We start from the raw sequence: 21,697 nt of genomic DNA on the forward strand, positions 1-21,697 counted from the left end.
TCGATGAAAATATTGTTTTAATTATGATAAAGGTTCTAATATCAGAGCAATCTACTAAATGAAAAACATATATTTTTTAAAGGCAAATTGATAGCATCAATTTTATAAAGCATATACTAGTCAGGGTAGGACATTCTTTTTAGTGTCACAATAATCTACTAAGTAACAAGTGACATCGTTTTTATCTGGGTAAAAGGCAAAATTATCTTAGGGTAATAATAAGAGAAAAATAAAAAAAATAAGAAACTTAAGACTTTTTTTTTAACTATTGACAATCTCTTTATTATTTTTTAAAAATAAATAATAAAATAATATTTTATTATTTATTATTTTTATTTTTATTTTTCCTTCCTCACATCTCTTTGTCGATTGCACCCCTTAGCGCTCCATATTGTGCCTCCTCCGCTCGCGGAGAGTAGCCAACTACTCGCTCATCATGTTCGCTGTCGCGCTCCTCTTGAGCGGCTCCAATAGCACGAGAGCGAGTGTGCACATACAGCCCACCTACGGCTGCTTGGGGCAAGGGTCCGGCTTGCCCAGTCTTGCTAGATTCGCCACGATGCTTTGCCATGGCGAAGTTGCGAAGTTCCTTCGCTGCTCGCTCGAAGTGCTTGCCCGCTCTGATACCACAATGTCACGGTCTTAGTTGGAATTGCCTAAGGCGTGAGGCACCCTTGCGACCAAGACGTGAACTTAGCTTGCGTTGCCTAAGTCGCACTTCGCCCTTGCGATATTGCTCCGCAAAGATCAGCACACTTATAACCTCTCGTAGGTCCCGAAGGACCTGTAAAAGAGAAAGTTGATTAGTTCGAAAGAACGAGCGACGGACAAGTCCCGACGTCTCACAAAAAGCAGGAAAGCTTTACAAGCAATTTAGCGAGCATCTTGCGTGCATAAGAGAAAAGAGAGAGAGGGGGAAAACAATGGATTTAAAAGGTTGAACGAACAACTGCAAGCGTTGATTGTTGTCCCCCTAGTTATGATTGTTTGTTGAACGAACGAACGAACGAACAATCAACAACCATTGATTGTTGTCCCCCTAGTTATGATCATTACTGATTGCCACCCTCAACCCACTCTCCCCATTGTCATTCATCGCTCCCCAACCCATGCTCTCACCCCACTTATTGCTCTTACGATATTGTCCTCCAACGAGGAAGATGAAAAAGTGGAGAAAAAAAAATAAGAAGAGTAAGAAGAAGAAGGGGAGGACAAAGAAGAATATGAGTATGAAGAAGAGGAAGAGGACGGGGAAGAACAAGAATAAGAAGAGGGTATTTATATTCATTTATGAAAAGATAGTTTTGGGATATTATAAAATTTTAAAATAAAATTATAAATAATAAAGAGGTGATTATAAACAGTAATCTCCAAAATAAAATGTGACAAAAGTATATATTAGCTAGGATAAGACCAATAACAAAAAGATAATCATAGTTTTTTTTATGGACTAATAATGTTAATATATTAGTGATTTTTATGAAGAAATAATGTGCAAACTTGATAATTCATTGATTGATTGTAATGTATATTTATATAGATTTAAGGGAGAGATTTTTCTCAATTATATACTTGCTTATGTATCATGATAATTAATCTTCAAATCATACATTTGAGGATCATAACATATTAAGAAATATAGAGTTTGTCATCTAAATTTGCATCTATCATGACCCCACAAACTTTTATCATTGATAACGATCTTAAAATGATGTAATTGAAAAATCTCACGAATAATTGGCTCATGTCAATCTTGGAATGATATCTATATTATGATAGTTTATTGACTGTAAATAAGATGTTTAGACGAATAAAAGTTGTCATACATATAAATTAGTAGATATATAGTATATCCCTTTTATTATCGTAGAAATGAAGAGTTGTCAAATTTGAAGTAAACGAAGTTAGTTTATATCATAAACAAATCAAGTTTGGTATATCAGACTCTTTGGTGCTTGATGAATTTCATAGATAGCTTTCTATAGTTTATAAATATTATTAAAATATTAAAGATGAATGGAACCCGAGGGTTATTGTATAAATATATCCTCGGTTAAATACTTTTGTAAGAAAACATTGTTAACATCTAGTTATCATACATGCTAGCTTTTTGTGATAGTTAAACTAAGGATAAATTAAATTATTATCAATTTAACAATCAAACTAAAGGTTTCTATGAAATTAACACTTGATTGTTGGTAAAACTTTTTAGCTCCTAGATGTGCTTTATATCCCATTTGAGTTTCACTGAATTCAAAAGATCCACTAATACATTATGGTATTTTATATTAGGTGAGATGGTAGAAGGGTCATTGTGATCTTATGAAGTAGAAAATCATATTCTTCACATATAATTTTATGATAATATGAATATTTTTAGACTTATTTGATGTTATAAGTTTAGTGAAAGCGAATAGAGAGCTTATGGCAGTATAAAGATTAAGAATCTAACCCTAGTTTAAGGATGTTATTTTTGAAGTGTGTTATAGTCGTGTGGTCATGAGATAATATGAGTTAATGACATATAATTGTGTTATGAAAAATGGATAAAAAATATATACGAAAATAGATAATTAATTATAAAAAAATTCCTATAAATATGTTAAGAGTACTAACTTGAGTATACGAGTAATGAACAATTAAATTACAATTAAGCGCATAAGAATACCAACTATTTTTTACATAGAAAACTCCTTCAATACGAAGGATAAAAACCACGAGACATCTTTTGGTCCAAATCAAAATCTCTACTATGAAAATATTGTTCACAGCAATAAAGATCCACAAGCGAATTTGTTCCATAATAAATTTAAAAACTCACAACTCAAATACCCATCAAATAGAGATAGAAATCATAAATGATAGATACTGTTAAGTATCATAAAGTGTTTACCACGTTCAAACGCAAGCTCTATCATTTATATTAAGAAACCACTAGTGTAGAACATGCTCATAAAAAAATAATCAAATCAAACCACAAATGGCAGTTCAAATGCTGAATGAGATGAAACTATTTAAAGTAGAAAACCAGTAGCATAATCTTTGTTAAAGAAGCAAAAGAGATACTTAAAAGGACATCCGATCATGATCTTCATCATTTAGAATGCATAATCAGAAGTCTTATACCCGTTGACAAAATTTCAACCAAATCCAACAATTGAATATTGCCAAGGAAGAAGTCGAAGTAAACTAATCGGTAATAAAATAATCAATGAACAACTGTTATTCAAGAAGCCAAAACCCTATGAAGAAGACCTCCAAACCAAATCTCCACCATTCAGAATGAAGATAACTAAGCTTAGAATATCTCCAACAAAAATCAACATGATTCGACAAAAATCTCACTATCCGATTATCGGATAAATATGGTTGGATGAATTTTAAAAAAACCCAAAAAATTTTCTCTCTCTATAGTGGCTATTGTGAAATTGAGTTGTGTATCATGAGTGTTTCAAAATCTAACCCTAATGGGTTTAAGTACATGGCCAAAATATTTATTGTTGGGCTTTCTTTACACTGGAGTGACCTAACCCAACAAATTGATCAGATTAATGCACTTTAATATTACTTGACAGAGCAGAAAATAAAAAAACTTTATTTATGGTGTCAAAGATATTGTTTCATCTTGTAGAGTGAGATGGTAGATTGGTAGATGAAAAAGTTACATAAGGGGTAAGGTGCTGCTGAACCGGAGCAATAAGGAAGTAGGGACTTGGAACTATGGGTTAATTTAGTAATAGGTATGTTTGAGGGGGGTTTGGGGTATACTAATATTAACTCAATTATCGATGGTTGTTATAGTAACTCGTATTGATGAAGAAACAAGATTTTAGAAGGGAAATGTGGACTCAACAAAGATGACATGATATGATATAAAGATTTTATTAGTTTGAGGATCAAAACATCAAAGAGCACCATGCTTAAAAAAATAATCAATAAAGATAAGACTTGGATCTTAGTGTTAACTTGTATGAAGCATGTAGGAATAGCTAAGGAAAATATAAATAATCATACTTTAATCTTATAAAGGTTTAAAAATTTATAAAATACTATTTCAAATAATAAATGATGTTGTAGAATTAGAGTGAGTATACAATTAATGAGATAGATAACAGTTTGAAATGTAAGATTAGTTTCAACTAGATGTTAGTTCTTTTATTTGGTAGAGTTAACTAATTGAGATATATATGGTGGTGACTTACGATGTTGTATACTATAAAATGAGAAGTTATCATATTTACATATTTCATCATAGTAAACTATTTTAATAGTAGACTAGAAGAAGTTCTTGATCATTCTTTAAAAATGTGTAAAGACTAAGATAACTTTACATTTATATTTAAGATGATAAAGCTATGCATATTTAGTAAGATAATCTATATCAATAACACAAAATCTAAAATTATTAAAGAAAGTGATTGAGGTTAGACTCGAGACATCAATATAAATAATTTTAGATGATTTTGAATAGGATATATAAAATATTTTAAAATATAATATGTAACTTTTATTATAAGATAATAATCATAATTAGTAGTAATATTATTTAATTTTAAACTTAAAAAAAAGCTATTGTTGAATTGAGGACGATGAATGACCAAGGTGATGATGTCACATAAAGCAACAATTAAAGCAAAGACAGTTAGCTATGTGATTTAGGAAATTGCTAATAATGACCCCTCGTAGATATGTTTATTCCAACGTTAAACCAAGGTTGCCCTTTGCTTATCCTTTATAAGAAATGAGTTAGGAAAGACTTAAAAAAGTATTTTATTTACAAAACTAGGAGATAAAAATAATATTCTTTGTTATGTGAGGTATACATAAAACATTATCGAGTTTAAAGATAGTCATCTATGAATTAAGTATCAAGATACTAGTGTGAATGATAGAGATTTTATTACTGTCACCAATGATAATATTTTTATTGCTACCATAATCAGAGTAAATAGATAAATTTTATAGGTCGGAAATAATATGACAAGAAATAACAGAGTTAATAATTCAATTAATAGAGTTCGATAGACTTTTATAGTGTATCCAATTTTATTACAAAGTTAGTAGAAATTTTTTCACTAATTATTATTGTTAAAATACTAGAACTTATGATAATTATAGTGATTGTTGGGTTTTAATTATTTCCTGAGTTATTTGGGTTAAAATTTCTATGATAATTAAAAATTTTGATACTATAATAAAGAATGACAACTCTGAGTATTACCTATCTATCCATGAGATATCATGTTCAATACTTTATTAAAGTTTTTATTTTGATTACTCATTCTTTTGAATTTTTGATTGAATTGAGTTATAATAACCGGTCTAATCTCTCTCTTCTCGTTTCATATGCATTTCATAATTGGTTAACTTGTTCTATAATTATTCAAATGACATTAGTGAGTTATATATTTGAATTACTATCGCTACCTACTTGTATTCATCATCATGGTAAGTAACAATGGAAACAATGATTTATTCATCACTCAAGAAACGATCTATTAAAGCCAAGTTATCTATAAAAACTTTTAGATTTTACATATAATCAATAATTATACTTGTTTTTTTTGGTTATTTTGGATAGATAAAACACTTAGCATTAGAATAATTAGTGAATATAGTTTATAGTTTGGATTTCACTATAATACTATATAAAGAGATTAGTGATGTTAACACTATAATACTAGTAACTGAGATGACGTAATCAGAATTTGCTATTAATGTTAATTCTATTGATACTTGAGTATTTGGGTAGATAATTGAAAGAAACTATCAACATAATTTAGATTATATAAAAAAAAAGATAAATAAATTATAAATTATTACTAAAGAGTTTGAAGGGATCCAAAGTTACTATATTTGATAAAAATGAGTCAGATAGATTAAAAGCAAATAGTATTTTTTGAGATAATCATTGGAATGTCAGAGATAAAGTAGAAATATATTGACATCAATTAGAGCAAATCTTATCTTCTGAGATAATTATCGGAGTCAACTAATTGAGACTTGAATAATTTACAAAATAAGTCTTGATGTAATAAAAAATTACTATTAAAGTTAATTTTTATGATACTTGAATATTTTTTAGTGGATAATCGGAAAGAACTATCCGACATAGCATAGATCATATCTAAAAAAAATATTAATAAATGATACTCACCAAAATGTATAATTACTACTAAAAATTTGATGGGATCAAAGCTATCGAGTTATTTTATCGATGGAAATGAATAATATCGATTAAGAATAATAATTATTATTTAGATAATCATTGGATCATCAGTAGAAAAAAATATTGATATCAATTGGAGTATCAACTAGAAATAAACAAAAGTGCTATGGAGATAAATTACAAATACATGTACAGAATTTTTGGTTTATATGTATGTATATGAAAATTTAATTTAAATAATTAAATATGTAAATAACATATTATATATTCAATTTTTTCTTTTTCCTTTTCTTTACTCTCGACTATGTGACACTCTTTTTTTCTGGACGGCCGCTTCGCTGTTCCCCACGCGCACTTCTCCAAATGTAGCCGCGACAAACCCGAGGCACCCTTTCGACTTCTCCAAGTTGCCCTCTCCTCCTCTATTCCCCTCTCCTCCTGTTCATTTTCCTTGATCGATGGCTCCGATTCCATTGAAGCGGTCGGCCAGTTCCGCACAGAGCCTGACCCGCGGCGGCGCCCCAGAGGCGTGCGGCCTAGTCCGGGAGGCCGTCCGCGCCAGTGCCGCCGCCAGCCTCCCCTCACCCCCGCTCGTGCCCACCCGGCCGCAGCCTCAGCCTCAGAAGCAGACCGATCGGGTCCAGGCTGAGGTAAGGTTCGGGCCGCCCGTAGAGGGGCTCGCCCTCGATGCGGCGCCGGCTCCCGGGGTCCTCTGCTGGGAGGAAATCGACGGGAGGAGATGGAGCTACGTGGTGGACGTCGACGGTACCCCCGGAAGGGCACGCAGGGGCTCGTCTGTCCGGGCCGTGCCGATGCAGAGCCCGGTGGCTCCGTTGGAGGTGAGATCTCTGTCAACAGCATCCGGATCGGGTAACTGAATTCCCGGAGAAATTGTTGTTTTCTTTTCTCCTTTTAGTTTTGTGGCTTAATTTTCTTTCCGATTTTATTAGTTGTAAATAGGTTTCTTTATTCTTTTCCCTATCTCTTCAGTTAAGTATTTCTTTTTCTTTTTTTTTTATTCGTTTGAAAATATTAAAATAGCTTCTCTTTAAAAGACCTTTTAGACTACTTTATCCTGTGAGATAATGCATAAAGTGACAACAAAATGAAGAATTCTTTCATTCTAGAGTTGCTTTCTGTTGCAAATATTCAGAAGAAAGATGTTCGATCTAGTAAATTAAGCAAGAGGAGTGGTGGTAATAACACGCAACACCGTCAGGTCATTGTTGCTTAAATTGATGTGTAACGTTAACAAGATCTTGGAAAGTTTTTGTACAAGGCAATTTTATCAGTCTAGAAGGGTGAAAAAGAGGAATGCCATGTGAAATGAGAGAGAGCGGGTATACTCATTAGGACCACATTTTTGCATGCTGTGTTTTAGATCAAGAATGTCCCTTGTTTGAGAAAAAAAAGTGAATGTTGTATTGTAGCACACATCCTTCCCCCCCCATCTTGATAAACCTCACTGAATATTGTGCTTTATCACTTTTTCTTTCCAGTTTTAATTTGCATATTCACAGTTATTACAGTGCTGTAAAGGGTTCACAACCTTAAGATTGTTAAGTGTGCTCTAATTTAATATTGCATAATGCATATAACATTATCTATTAATTTACAGGAGAACTATGAGTTGTAGTGTGTGCATGGGATACTTTTTGACCTATCAGGAATAAAAATTGTCGGTTTGCGAAGTATTTTCTAAAAATTTAAGAAAATACATAAGTTCTTGGTTGTCCAAGCGTCACGAGGACACATTTTGGTGCAGGAGTTGATGTCATTCGTGAGATCGTATGTAGTACCTGAAGGCTTTCCTGATAGTGTTACCCCTTCATATGTTCCATATATGACTTGGAGAGCTCTAAAGGTACTCATTTGATCTGAAACCTTTTGAAGCCTATTATTATTTCTGTATTTGTGTCAAAACTATTTGGAAGAATTTTTCATTTGTTTTTTTTTTCTTGAGCTCCTCATTACTAATGTTTTCCGTTATTGATTAGCATTTCTTTGGTGGAGCCATGGGTGTTTTTACAACACAGACGCTGTTGAGCTCTGTTGGAGTATCCAAAAATAAAACTACACCAGGTGCTGTTGCCATTAATTGGATACTCAAGGTGAAGAAAATCTGCATTTCCTGGCAAAACAAAATAACAGCTAGTTATGTGCTAATTCCTCTAGAACCATGGTCTAAATTGTTGAAGCAGCAAAAGCCTGCTAAACCATCTTTTCATCTTCTTTCATTCTATTTATTTGGGATGACTGAAAAGTTGTTTATGTACACTATACAAAATGGTGATATTGCATATATTGCTTATGGCATTATCCACCTTAAATGCAAGAATATGGAAGCAATATAAGGGTCGAGGTTTTAGATCTTGATACGATACCAGTTTTTGACATCTTGTCAAACCACTATGATACTGCTATATTGGGTGGTGTACAAACTTGTATTGCCTTTGCCTGGTATTACCAAAAAATAGTGAAAAATTAAATACTGAACAGTGCCAAGCTATATGGTCCGATAGCAAGCTAAATGATCTGGTCTGGATGCTGGTAAATACTATCCCATATATATTAGTCAGATTGATATTGGAATCAGTATAAGGGTTATATATCTTGTTTACCATATGCGCAAGTGAATGATGTCCATAAAAAGGGTGATCCCAGTGCACAAGCACATGGCTCCTGTTAATGTGGGGGCCAATGTATGCAAGCCACAAAGGAATAACCTTACCATGACACCTATATACATACTGTTTTTTTTTTTGAAGGGGTCCTTAGATATATTAGTTGCACTGGCCGATGCCGGGTTTGTGTGTACAGGTTTTGAGCACCATGTACAACACAATCAGGCAAACTGATTTATTGTGCTTCTATTGGATTTGGTAAATTGCACACCATATTGGTAGTTCTGCAGGCCGTGTAAACAGTTTTTTGCTAAAGAAATAATTAATATCCTTGAACATTTTGTCTCCCATGGGCTCTCTTGAAGCAACTGACAAATGGCCTTTCTAGTCACTACTGATTTGTCTGTATGCAAATGGTATTCTTTTGGTTTATATCATTTTATCTTTCAATACATTAACAGATGAATTGACTGATCTTCTTTGTAGATGATATTTGTTAAAAGGAGTTGTTTATTGAATAACTTGCCATTGCAATCTTTTTTTTTTTGTGTATAAAGTGTTGAATCAAGATCCAATCATAATGAAAACTATTGCTCAGAAGCTGAGACACAATCCTTTACAATTTAAGATTACTTGACTTGATTGTTCTCCTCCCCAGTGTTCTATTCTTGAACTCTCTAGCTTTACCTGTGTTGCATGGCAATATTGGTTTTTTTGAGTTGCCAGATTATATATCTAACCTAGTGAAAGCCACTGCTTTTCACATAGCAGTCATCCCTACCGAGCTATAATAAACTTAGTGTCAATGCCAATGCTAGCTGACTATTTCATATGCATGTGGCCATAATGTTTAAGAGGACATTTATCAATTATAAAACAGAAGCATTGCACTAAAAAATGAAAAATTGAATATATGACTATCTAGAAGAGATGGATTTGAAGCAAAAACGAAAAAGTCTTCATTGCTTGATTAAAGGCATATTTTCTTATTTCTTTCTTGGAGAACATCAAGGGCATGTTTCTTGTTCTTGTATTTTGTATTATTATCACTTTTCTTGTTGAATCTATTCTGATTTGCTAGAATTATGTTATTTTAAATATTAAAATGCAATTTCAATATTACGCAGGATGGAGCCGGGCGTGTTGGCAAAATGCTCTTTGCACGACAAGGAAAGAAATTTGACTATGATCTGAAGCAGGTATACCCTTGTGCTTTTGTTCTTTTACTTCTATGACCTTACATATATGACAACTATCACTGATCGGTATTGGATATTGCCACAGCTTCGCTTTGCGGGTGATCTTTTAATGGAGTTAGGTGCTGGAGTAGAGTTAGCAACTGCTACTGTTCCGCACCTTTTCTTGCCATTGGCTTGTGCAGCTAATGTGGTGAAGGTTGGAGAAACAAATATATGTTCTCAGTTTATAGCGTCTGACTGGTGATGTTTGGTGTATGATGTCTTCAATTGTGTCATCTGTAGAACGTTGCTGCTGTGACATCAACATCGACACGTACTCCAATCTACAAGGCCTATGCCAGAGGAGAAAATATTGGAGATGTCACTGCTAAAGGAGAATGTGTTGGCAATATTGCTGATCTGGTATGCTATTTGAGAGTATGCTCACATTTACTGGTGCATGGTTGTTTCAATAGTTTATTAGTTTGGTTCAGGATGGAATCTGACACAAAAGTCAGACTCATCAAACCATTTCACGGGGCACGTTTCACATGCAATTGTATGTGACTATATGCAGCTATTCCTTTTAGTTTCTTACTTGTCTTTCACTTTTTGAGCACTAAAAGTATTTTTCTCAATATTGAACCAAGTCTTTCTAGCATTTACTAGAAAAGAGAACGTAAAGAGATGTAGTTACCTGCGAAAGATCTAAACTTCATACATATTAGAAATCATAGACTAAAGTTACGCTAAATTGTCATTTTTCCGTTTATTCTCAATGTGTATTGCAAAATTAGGGAAGAAAACATGGTAAGCATTAAAATCAAAATCCACTTGGTATATCTTACGCGATGGCCAAGCGACAATAGTAGTAGTGGGGAAGTGGTAGCATCTTACACAATAGCGAAGCAATAGTGGCAACAGAGGCGAAGCGATGATGACGAGGCAGTGGGACCTTACGCGACGACAAAGTAGCAGCGACAGCAGAGGTGAAGCGGTGATGATGAGGCAACGACACCTTATGCCAGAAAAGGGCTTGCGAACGCGAACCCTAGGTTCTTTATTATGCTGATTTGGCCATGGACCCCACCATTTCTTTGAATATTTTATTAATTTAACTGGACCGCTTGGTACAAGATGGTCCGCATACCAGTACCCTATCGGACCAGTATGTACTGCCCATACCGCGCGGTATACCACGGAATGACAAACCCTGCATAATAGTTCATCTGTTTTATGCACCATTTCCCTTGCTTTATCAAGCTTTGCAGTTGACTAAATAAAAATCCATTTGTTTTAAGTTGGGAACCGGACTCAGCATCTTGATTTCAAAAAGGAATCCATCTTTGGTGGCTTCATTCGCATTCCTGTCATGCGGATATGTTTTTAGCGCATATCAAGAGGTTAGTATCAGTAACTCCCTGCTGTGACTTTATTACCTTTTCTCACTGATAGTTCTCGTTGATCATGCTTATTGTAATTGTTTATCTATCTTCCTTGCTAGGTCAAATCAGTTGTGTTGAATACATTAAACAGGGCAAGATTCACTGTGGCCGTGGAATCCTTCATCAAGACTGGTAAGTCAAGCAAGTACTATAAAACGTAAAAGAAATTGTCATTGTTGTAAAAGAGACAAGATGTGATGAAGCAATTTGATATGGTTTCCAAAATTTTGGATTGGTTGAGAAAAGAGAAGCAAAAACAAGAAGAGAAAACAGAAAACTATGAGTAAGAGAAAGGAGAGGGGAAGATGCAAATATGATCAGTTCGATTGATCTAAAAAAGTAGTCATGGCATGCAGGATGTTGAGTTAGTATTGTGGTGTATGACACTTTGAGGCTGAATATACTGTTCATACCATAATCTTGACCATAAATATACCATCAAAGTTCAAGACATGTTGCATTTATAGATCTATTGGAAGTAATGCAATGTTTTTGTTATCTAAGAAGCATTTTAAATAACGAATGCTAAGAAAATGAATAAAGATTGAAATATTAATGTGTTATTGTTGTGGCTTATAGATACATGTATGAAACATAATAGTAGATAGTGGTATATTACACAAGACTCCCGCTAATGTGGGGTCTAGGAAGGATCAGTGTGTACAGAAATTTTAACCTTTACTAAATGTTCAATCCTTGGAATTTTCTAGGGCATGTTCCATCACTGAAGGAAGGAAACTCTAAGGAAAGTATATTTCGTCCTCCATGGTCGAAACATACACCAGTAGTTATAGGTATGTGATAACTGGACTGTACTTCTGTTCATTCTTATCAGTCTACAATTATAGCTACTTTTTTACCTTGGCTTTAGGCCCAAGATTTTGTGATGCATTCCAGGAGTCATCCTCGTTTTTTGCCATACAACCCTTGTTCGAGGTAGTGTTTCTTACCATTTACTCATGCTACTTGTTTTATGCAGTGTAGTTCACATAACAGGTTATGATTGTTCTACATGCATTGTTCAGTTTGCTACTTACGTTAATTGAGTTTTAGAAATCAACACTAGTATTATAATTTTTCTTTTTAGCCAATTTTGATATGACTTGATGATTTTCTGTCTATGCTTCATTTGTAATTACAGAAAGAGAGATACATGGTTACCTACAACCCTTCAAAGGATAAAATATATGCATTATTGAAGGATCAAGCAAAATCAGATGATATATTGAAAGCAGCATTTCATGTGAGTATTGGTTATTGATGGTTGACTAGCCAGTAACACCTGCCTATTTAATTGTGTGCTTTATCTTTATGACAGGCTCATGTCCTTCTATATTTCATCCGTTTGTCAAGTTCAAATCAAGCTTTGAGAAAGCTGATGAACTCTAACCAATCAACATATGGAGTACCCTTACTTCCTACAAATGCTGACTTCCTTGCTCATATGGAAGAGTCTTGCAAGATTGTTTCATCTTCATATGCGATATTCAAGAGAAAAGCAGCAGAGCAGGTGATGCATTAAAGACTTGGTATTATATGTTAGCTTAGGTACCCTTTTTTTAGGATGTTCTACTCCATATACTGCTGTAGTCTTTCTACTTATACATTCATCTAATATGCAAGCTAAATTTAGCTGGTCATAGTAGTAAATTCATAATTATGATTTGTTGCCTGTGTTAGCTTGGGGAATATCTAGATAAAGAGTAATCGGGTCCTCACTTTGGATGATTCTGGAAGCCTTCACTTTTAAGGAATATGGATTAAGAAAAAGCATGAGCAGGGAATATTTATGAAGTCCATTATCAGATCAAAGAGAAAGAAATCTAAGTCATTTATGATTTATGTGTACCCCTGCAAAGTTGAAGTCTCATTATTATTCTCACATGTCATTTTTGGGGCAGACATTATGTCAACTTCCGTATATACTTCTATGGTATATTCAATCTTTTAATTGCTATTTTTTCAAGGGAAATGATTTAATGGCAAAGAAACTGACTAGCATAATATTCTATCTTTTCATAATGAATTAGTGCTTTTGCATTCATTGAACTAATTAATCTAGAAGTGAAAGCTAGTTTTATGCTAAGAGTGTTTGTTTTTTTTTCTTGTCAAGGGGTGGATAATGTCGGAGTCATTGCTGAACCCTGGCAGAGCTCGGCTACTAAGCACCAAAGAACTTTGATCTTTGATTATCATTCAGAAATTCGACATTCATTTCGTGGATGCTCATCATTAAGATTCTGCAGTGAAAACTCATGGTAAAATCATGCTTCATGTCACATCTAACACTTGTACTAAGCGAGTGGAAGTAAACACTGCAGCAACTGCAGAGTATACCATTCTATCATCTATATCGGGTACGAAGATATCTCAACATGAAGCGATGGAATTTCGATTTTTACTAGCTCTTGGACATGCTGTCTCATACAAATTATAGAACCCAACTTTCATCTGAAAAAATTTTGGTCTTTCATAGTTGCAAGCTTCTCACTCTTGCACGTGATATGGATGGGTAAATGTTCAATGCAAGCCTTTTCTTTGTGGATTTCTGGGCCTTGTCTTTCGGACTGGGATTTAGTATTATTCATCTTAATGTTGTAAATACCTTTATATCATTATTCAGCAATTTTATCTTGTAACATAATATGTATTAGGTGCAAGACGCTAAAATGTGGTTCAGAGGTTACGTGAAGGGTTTGACACAGATTTTGCAGCCTCATAAAAGCTCTCCGATAAAGATAGATTTTGTTGCTCAGTATGTATCTATATTTGGTCAAAAGATGGTGAAAATTTGTCTGGCTGACATTGTTCTTCATGTGCTACTATGGATTTGTTTTCTTATTCTTGTGAGTCATGATGACATGTAACTGGTCAAAATCTCCGAAACAGAGTTAATTGTTGATTCATGCTATTTTTTTATTTTATTCCTAGCATTAACATGCAAATACACGCTGTCTGATAAGACTTGTTAGGGAGCTTCATATTGGATTACCTCAGCCTACGTATGTGAAAGAATCTCAAGTGGTGTTGGCCCAGTTTGACACTTGCAGGCATCTCGTCACTTACAAGGTTAGTAGATTAAACCTAACATGTTTTTAAATTGCAACTTTTACTTCACTGTAGTAGTATTTTATTCTTGCAGGCTGCAAGATTGCATGCAGGCGTTTGGTTGGCCACGAATGGATAATCTTCAAGTCATTTGTGGATGCCATTTGTGCAGGTGAAATAACAGGCTCTACATAACCACAGAGAATGATTTATGGTAACAGTCACACTACAATGATTTCGTTATCTGAAATATTCCAGCTACAATGACATCTCATCCGATCTATAGTATCCTTGTCAGCTGTTTTCATGGTTGCAGTTTTTCGTCTAAGAGGAACAATAAGCTCAAACCAAACCAAATCTCCAAATTAGATCCCATGCACTAAATGTTAAGAAGGCCAAATTCCACTGCCTGATTCATCTTTTGGGGAAAAGAAAAAAATTTCATCCAAGAATTGTTCCTAGTTCTTCTAAGACAAAAAACTTAGTCAATTCCTGATGGAGTCATCAATTTATACCTTAACAATCATGGGAACATGCCATAAAGTGAAAAAACATATCATGTGATGCCATGTCCATATCTATTCTTTGAGGAAAAACGACAACCTTCATGAAATTAGAGTCAACCTACGATCAAACTTTTAGATTCCACAAAGCTAAAAGGTTAGCAAAAATCAACCATGCAAGTATCAAATCGTTTGAACATTATGCCTCCCAAGTTGCAGCACTAGCAGCAGTGACTCCCAATAGTGCTCCAACGACACTCTTAACAGTCCGAGGGGGGGCTCACTTCCCAAACATTAAAGCAGCTCACCGACTCAACTCCCACTGATGCACTGTTCGCTTGCCCGTATTGACTAAAATACCCTCAATCCTTTTACTGATTTCTACATGAGTCAACCATATTTGTAAGTAATGCCAGGGGTATAAAAGACTTATTATCCTGATAAAATAAATCCGGGGTTCAACATAGCGATAAAGTCCTTTCTTTTCCCTTTTTCTTTCCTCCTCTTTAATTTAAATCCCTTCTTTTTGTCTTCTCATCAAGCGATGCTTGCGAAGGCCTCCACCCAGATGTCTTCCTTCTCTTGCTCTTCTTCTTCTAGGGTTCGTTATCTTCCTCCCAGTCTCCTTTTCCTTTCTACTTCTGGTTCTTATCCTTTGATCTGTTGTAATGTATCTTTTGGTGCGGTTTTGATAAGATAGCCTCAGCCTCGGCGCGTTTGAGATCCTTTTCGCGCCAGGAATTGCATGTTTCGGCTCGATTCTTTTTTTCTTGCGATCTCGTTTGTTTTATTCGGATTTTGATGATGCTGAGGCGTCGTGTTCTGGCCGGATCTGATGTGCGTTCCTTAATTCCTGGATTTTATGCTGGATCTAATAGTTTTCGATTTTTCGATGTGGGGGTGTGCTACTTATGGACGTCATTTGTTATGAATTAGTTTTTGTTGGTGATGATTTAGTAGCATGGGGATGGTTCGAAGTGGCACACATTGAATGCTGAGAGGAGGTTTGGTGATGTGGTCTAGCTTTGTGTTATTGCGATCATGGGTGTCGTGTTAGTATCAGATATAAAGACTGTGAGTTAGAATTCCAAGTGTATAGAGATGATTAACTCAGATTACCTGAAACCAAATTGTCTACATTGTTGGGAAGCGTAGGAATTCGACTCAAGGATCATGCATCCGTTGTTTTTCAGTACTATAGACTATTGTATCACAAGTATTAATCCTATAGAAAGGTGACTGGTGTGTGCCCCTAGTTTTCATCTTGAACCATAGAAATTGCAAAGTGCTGTTTCCATCTCTGTTCTATGGATTTTCCTCATTCTCTTAGCTTATTCTTTTTTCTGCTTGCTGATTCTAATGTGATGAATTAAGCATTATTTTTGAATTATTTAAGTTCTCTTTTGTAGGTAAGAGGACAACCATGCATGTGGCCAAATATGAGAAAACAATGGTTTGGGAAAAATTTACTATATGGCTTTGGAACCCTGATCGTCAGTCCTATAAAAATTTTGCGTGGGGTGAACCAGTTTTTGGGTCTCCCCCCTTTCTTTTGCAACATTACTTGTATGTCATCCTCATTACAAATTGAGTTGGTGAGTGTTTGATGTCTTTGGATCTCTATATTTTACGTGCTTTTACATTACTATCTTGCACTAAACTACTGAATTAAACTATAGCCGATGAAACTTGTTAATATGAGTTACTTTGACAATCCCCTCACATTAAGATTTGCAACAACACAAGCATATTCTCCAGATATTTGGAGTCAGCTGCATGTTTCTTTTTTCATGGAATCTTTTTTTTGCCATTGAGCTCTTGTTGAGAACAGTAACACAAGTTAACCTAATAGCTATCAGTTCCCTTTCATATGCCAACTTTAGAAGTTATCTTTATGGTCATGAATCTACCACATTCTTTAGCTTACTAGTTGTATTTGGATAATTTTTCTGTTGCTTAATAGAAGAAAAAACAGTGAGGACCTTTTATCATCACATAGCACTATTGGTTGCAATGTCCTTGGACATGCCAAGGTGGGCACATTTTTTTTGTGATTGACCAAGTCTTTGGTCTTTCTGTCTAGGGTATTCAAAATCTTACTTGGTAGGGGTTACGAAAGAAGATTCTGTATGAGTAGATCTTTTATTGTTCAGATAGTATTCAACCAAATTTTTTTGATTTACTAGTTAGATATTAAAAATAGAAAATTTGCCAAGTAAGATGATTTAGCCTTTTGTATGATGGGTATTGGTGCTAGCTGTCATATTAACAGGGAAAAAGGTATACATGAAAAAGAATGGTAAGACATCTGTCTGGCACCTTATCCAATTTGAATATCTATTGAGCTTTCTGTATCCTAGAGACATGTTACGTAGAATCAGATTACAATTCATTATTTTTTTGCTCTATGTTGAGGGAATATTGATACCTTCAGTAAATTTTGTAATAGTTTAATAAAGTTCCTGATAGTTTAAGAGAGTTATTTGGTTGTTTTGGCTTCGAGAAAGAATGATAAATAATCCTGATCTATAAATAATTTTGAAGTGCTCTAAATAAGCCTTGTATCTTATAGATTGAGAGTGAGCGTTGATATCATGGCAGAATTTCTCCTTGTGATCTAGGTGACTAGGATTTGGGTTAGAAAACAGTGATTATGCTTCCAAGGGCAAAGCTATGTAAATTGATCTTCCCCAAACCCAAACCCATCATTTGTGGGAGCCTTGTGTATTAAGCTGTCTCTTTATAAATATTATGGATTAATAGAACAAATTGTTCTGATTTTACACCCTTCATCTTAACATTCTGCATAAGGAAAATGAAGAAGTCATGGACAGCAATGGTCATCTTGTGACAGTTTGTACAACTTAGCCTACTTAATAATGCTTTATCTAGAAGATGATGTTGTCTTCCCAGTTTCATGATTTTGATAACCTTTTAAAATATGATCAAGTGGGGGGTAGCAAACACATGCTTTAGTCCAATTTATAAAGAAATGGTTGTATATAATGCTGAAATTACTATTTGCAAAGCTGCCTCTGGATGTCTGCATTTAAGTTTTGTATATCTCAGCCTGTGGCAATCTTGTGTTTTCATACCATGGCTCAGCCAGTGTCCTCACTTTTCTTTTGGTGTTAATGTGTCCCACATTTTTTTCAGGTGCCGTGCCTTCAAGATAATTATGCATATCTTTTGCATGACATAGATACAGGTACAGTTGGAGTCGTTGATCCTTCTGAAGCCGCACCTGTTATAAATGTGCTGGAACGCAGAAATCAGAACTTAACTTACATACTTAATACCCATCATCACTATGATCATACTGGTGGAAACTTGGAGCTGAAAGCAAGGTATGGTGCAAAGGTATGATGGTAGACGATTTCTTTTTCCATGAAATTCTGGGACTGAAATAGACTCTACCAATATAAACCTCTTTTCTTTTGTCATTGTCTCATTGCCTTTCTGATTTATCTGGAAAAAATGATTTATTGTCTCTGTAATTTAGCAAATATCTATGTCTTTGTGGTTTCTTTATTATTTTGATATACAGTTGTCATAGTTTTAGGAACCCTTCACTTAAGTTGATTTGTATTGCTAGTCACAGAACAATCAGACAATTACTACAGCTGAGTTATGCATGAAATAACAGAGGTTGTAGTCTTTGAGTATTCAATTTTGGTCAATTATCTCTGCATAGCTGGAAATTCCTTTCAAACGATTAAGTTGTGAAATTGATATTTCACTAGGAGAGAATGATGAAGTTTCCCTAAGAGAACGCGAAAAGATATTGAGATCATGCATTATTTCTCATACGACAGATTTTTGGTCAATTATACCCAGAACATGTATCTGGCAGCATAGTCTTTTGATTGCCAATTATTGTCATATTGGAGTTATAACCTTCTGTTTGAAATTGTTGGAAGTGGATGGAACACATCAATGGTTTGTTTTTTTTTTCCGCATTTCTCACTACTATAGCATCTTAATAATTCATTTAGATAGAAATCTAATTTAAATGTGACAAGAATGGGAATGGCTGACATTTCAATTATTGTCATATTGGAGTTATAACCTTCTGTTTGAAATTGTTGGAAGTGGATGGAACACATCAATGGTTTGTTTTTTTTTTTCCGCATTTCTCACTACTATAGCATCTTAATAATTCATTTAGATAGAAATCTAATTTAAATGTGACAAGAATGGGAATGGCTGACATTTCAACTTAGTTTGGGAAATAGATGATCTTGTGTACTCTAAAAGCATGCATTTGCTGGAAGTGCAAGTTTGCAACTAATATATTGATAAAGTTATTTTTGGCTAGTTCTTGACTTCAGTATGCTAAAATTAGGTTATTGGTTCTGCTAAAGACAAGGATAGAATTCCTGGCATAGACATATCCCTACATGATCGAGAAACGTGGATGTTTGCAGGCCATGAGGTGCTCGTGATGGAAACTCCTGGTCACACAAAAGGTCAAATCTATTTGATCATTTGAATGTACAGCATTTAATTATTTTTCTATTTTCTTCCTTGCAGAATTTTGGTCAGATTAGCCTCTTTTTCTTTCATTTCATAACTGACATTCTATTTGTTGCTCACTCTTGGTCAGTCTCTGGGAAAGCAATATCTTCACATAAAAATCTTTTGCAAAAGGGGCACTATTGTCATGTATCCAAATATTACAGTATACTTCATCACCAACATATTTTGATTGTCATGATTTGTTATTCAGATAGTGTTTCCATAGTAATACCATTAGCTTTTCATTTTGCTTTTCTAAGAACCATGATTAGTGTCAAAGTTCTAGTTACTTTACTTTTTACCAAAATTCTTTGGTGGTCCAATCATTTATTGGTGTTAGTTCATAATAAATTTTTGCAACTGCTGCAATAACTTTAATTTGGATTAATCACCAAGCTTTCTGAACTTTATTAAGCTCATATTGGTTTCAGGGAGTAACTAAACATATAGTACAACTGCTGGCCATCCTGTAAGACAACTTTGTCTTCCTTGTGATGATGCAAAATATTCTTAACCATTTTTAAATTTTAACAGGTCATGTGAGCTATTACTTTCCAGGATGTGGAGCAGTATTTACCGGGGATGCCTTGTTTAGCTTATCCTGTGGCAAACTTTTTGAAGGAGATCCAGATCAGGTTTTCTTTTGCCAAAATATGTGATTTTGTGTTTGCTGTCACACACCCTATTTCTGTGGCTTTGATGATAAGACTTTTAAAGTGGACAGGCTATAGCAAACTAGTCCATTAAGTTTAAAATGGGCAAGAAAAATGGCTGATGCATTCTTAACTTGTTTGTCCTGGAATGTTTACAGATGACAAAATCTATGAATTTTTTCATTCTCATGATCAATTTGTAAATTAAATACATCGACTAGTTTTTTCTATAGTTCTATATCTGCATATACCTATTGTTCAAATGTGGATGTGGGGTTCATTTGTGTTAGCATATGTATCTAAAGAATGACTAGTGTTATTGCCTTTAAAAAGATCATATATCAAAAAGAAGCATAAAGTTATGTGCATTGCAAGCAACTTGTGAGTGCCAAATTAAAGTAAATGCACCATGTTGAACTTTGACATAAAACAAATGAGTCATTGACAATTTTGCATTATTTTATCTTGTTTCTATAATGTGCATAACAAGTTGTATTTCTCCTGATGCAGATGCTTTCTTCGCTTCAACAAATTATGTCTTTACCGGATGCCACAGATGTATACTGTGGCCATGAATATACTCTGGTATGAGGTCATTTCTTTTAGTATTTAAGTGACAAGTTGTGGATGCAGTATTGATGTTACTGGTGCTTCTGGCAGAGCAACTCTAAGTTTGCCTTATCTATAGAACCCAACAATCAAGCACTCCAGGAATATGCAGCACATGTTGCTCAGCTACGCAGTAAAATGCTGCCAACGGTAATCCTATTAAAACTTAATAGTGATTTTGTCTTTGTTGATTTGAATACAACAGAAATCAAACTATATATGTTGGCTCAGTGGTGTCCTTTTCTTGTCATTCCAGAAAGCCTTTTGATGAGAATTCTGTTTATTTTAAAAGAATGAAAGAACTCATCTTGACTTTGTAACACTTGTTGAATTTGATCATTGACATACTGTGATGTTCTAGATTCCGACAACAATAAAAAGAGAAAAACAGTGTAATCCATTTCTGCGCACCTCCAGTCCTGAGATCCGGCGAAAGTTGAATATCCCCCTTTCTGCGAGTGATGCACAAGCCTTGGGTATCATTCGTCGAGCCAAGGATAACTTTTAATGCAGTTCTTTCTGTAATAAACACAGGTCTGTATTATTTGGAAACTAATATTCTTTCAAGATCTCTGTAATGTTGCCTAGTTGTGTGTAATATGCTTTTGGTTATATGAGATATTCATCACTTTTCAGATATCATTCAGAGTAAATGTTTTTCTGACATGAAATGAATTCGTTGTCCTCTTGTATATCTTCCCATATTCTGAGCTTTTGATTATTTGTTGTCGTTTCATTTCCTAAATCCAATTTACTTTCAACGTTACAATAAATTGTCCTAGCTAATATCCCATCGTTCTCTCTCGTTTTCCCTACCTTAAGCTCCCATTCCTTATCATAGTTGTTTCGATTTCATGGGTTCCATCCGGTGATTTGAACGTTCTTGATTTGACTAAGAATATTATTTTTTTCTGCAGAACTCGATGACATTACAATTTGTTGTTTTTAGG

At 34.4% G+C, this 21,697-nt stretch overlaps 2 protein-coding genes across 5 annotated transcripts; both read left to right on the forward strand.

The window, feature by feature from the left end:
- Window positions 1–6,486: 6,486 nt before the first annotated feature.
- LOC135610132 (protein root UVB sensitive 6-like) lies at window positions 6,487–14,120 on the forward strand. 3 transcript variants are annotated; one of them, XM_065104233.1, is made up of 13 exons: window positions 6,488–7,008; window positions 7,935–8,033; window positions 8,167–8,280; window positions 9,921–9,992; window positions 10,078–10,188; window positions 10,275–10,394; window positions 11,273–11,374; window positions 11,476–11,548; window positions 12,127–12,210; window positions 12,288–12,352; window positions 12,558–12,659; window positions 12,735–12,926; window positions 13,530–14,120. In XM_065104233.1, exons 1-13 carry the CDS (start codon window positions 6,628–6,630, stop codon window positions 13,596–13,598), a joined length of 1,584 nt encoding a protein of 527 aa, XP_064960305.1. In that variant the 5' UTR covers window positions 6,488–6,627; the 3' UTR covers window positions 13,599–14,120. The 3 variants fall into 3 exon arrangements, with proteins under 3 accessions (XP_064960306.1, XP_064960307.1, XP_064960305.1); XM_065104234.1 differs by lacking the exon at window positions 8,167–8,280 and having other exon boundaries at window positions 6,487–7,008; window positions 13,530–13,829; XM_065104235.1 differs by lacking the exons at window positions 7,935–8,033; window positions 8,167–8,280 and having other exon boundaries at window positions 6,487–7,008; window positions 13,530–13,829.
- Window positions 14,121–15,418: 1,298 nt separating this feature from the next.
- On the forward strand, window positions 15,419–21,386 carry LOC135581922 (hydroxyacylglutathione hydrolase 2, mitochondrial-like). 2 transcript variants are annotated; one of them, XM_065104236.1, is made up of 8 exons: window positions 15,419–15,568; window positions 16,377–16,562; window positions 18,124–18,327; window positions 19,313–19,436; window positions 20,020–20,120; window positions 20,649–20,723; window positions 20,799–20,897; window positions 21,109–21,386. In XM_065104236.1, the coding sequence occupies exons 1-8, from the start codon at window positions 15,512–15,514 to the stop codon at window positions 21,253–21,255; spliced, it is 993 nt and encodes a 330-aa protein (XP_064960308.1). In that variant the 5' UTR covers window positions 15,419–15,511; the 3' UTR covers window positions 21,256–21,386. The 2 variants fall into 2 exon arrangements, with proteins under 2 accessions (XP_064960308.1, XP_064960309.1); XM_065104237.1 differs by lacking the exon at window positions 15,419–15,568 and adding an exon at window positions 15,673–15,804.
- Window positions 21,387–21,697: the final 311 nt, after the last annotated feature.

This window comes from Musa acuminata, chromosome BXJ2-4, assembly GCF_036884655.1.
Source record: "Musa acuminata AAA Group cultivar baxijiao chromosome BXJ2-4, Cavendish_Baxijiao_AAA, whole genome shotgun sequence".
In the NCBI taxonomy this organism is placed as follows: Eukaryota; Viridiplantae; Streptophyta; class Magnoliopsida; order Zingiberales; family Musaceae; genus Musa; species Musa acuminata.

Bases quoted from the DNA above. Each gene is read 5' to 3' on its own strand.
- LOC135610132 (XM_065104233.1), top strand. From the start codon at position 6,628: ATGGCTCCGATTCCATTGAAGCGGTCGGCCAGTTCCGCACAGAGCCTG. The intron at 10,189-10,274 runs GTTGGAGAAACA...TGTCATCTGTAG, and splicing joins GTGCAGCTAATGTGGTGAAG to AACGTTGCTGCTGTGACATC. The intron at 12,353-12,557 runs GTAGTGTTTCTT...TTGTAATTACAG, and splicing joins CCATACAACCCTTGTTCGAG to AAAGAGAGATACATGGTTAC.
- LOC135581922 (XM_065104236.1), top strand. From the start codon at position 15,512: ATGCTTGCGAAGGCCTCCACCCAGATGTCTTCCTTCTCTTGCTCTTCT. The intron at 15,569-16,376 runs GTTCGTTATCTT...TCTCTTTTGTAG, and splicing joins CTTGCTCTTCTTCTTCTAGG to GTAAGAGGACAACCATGCAT. The intron at 18,328-19,312 runs GTATGATGGTAG...TGCTAAAATTAG, and splicing joins AAGCAAGGTATGGTGCAAAG to GTTATTGGTTCTGCTAAAGA.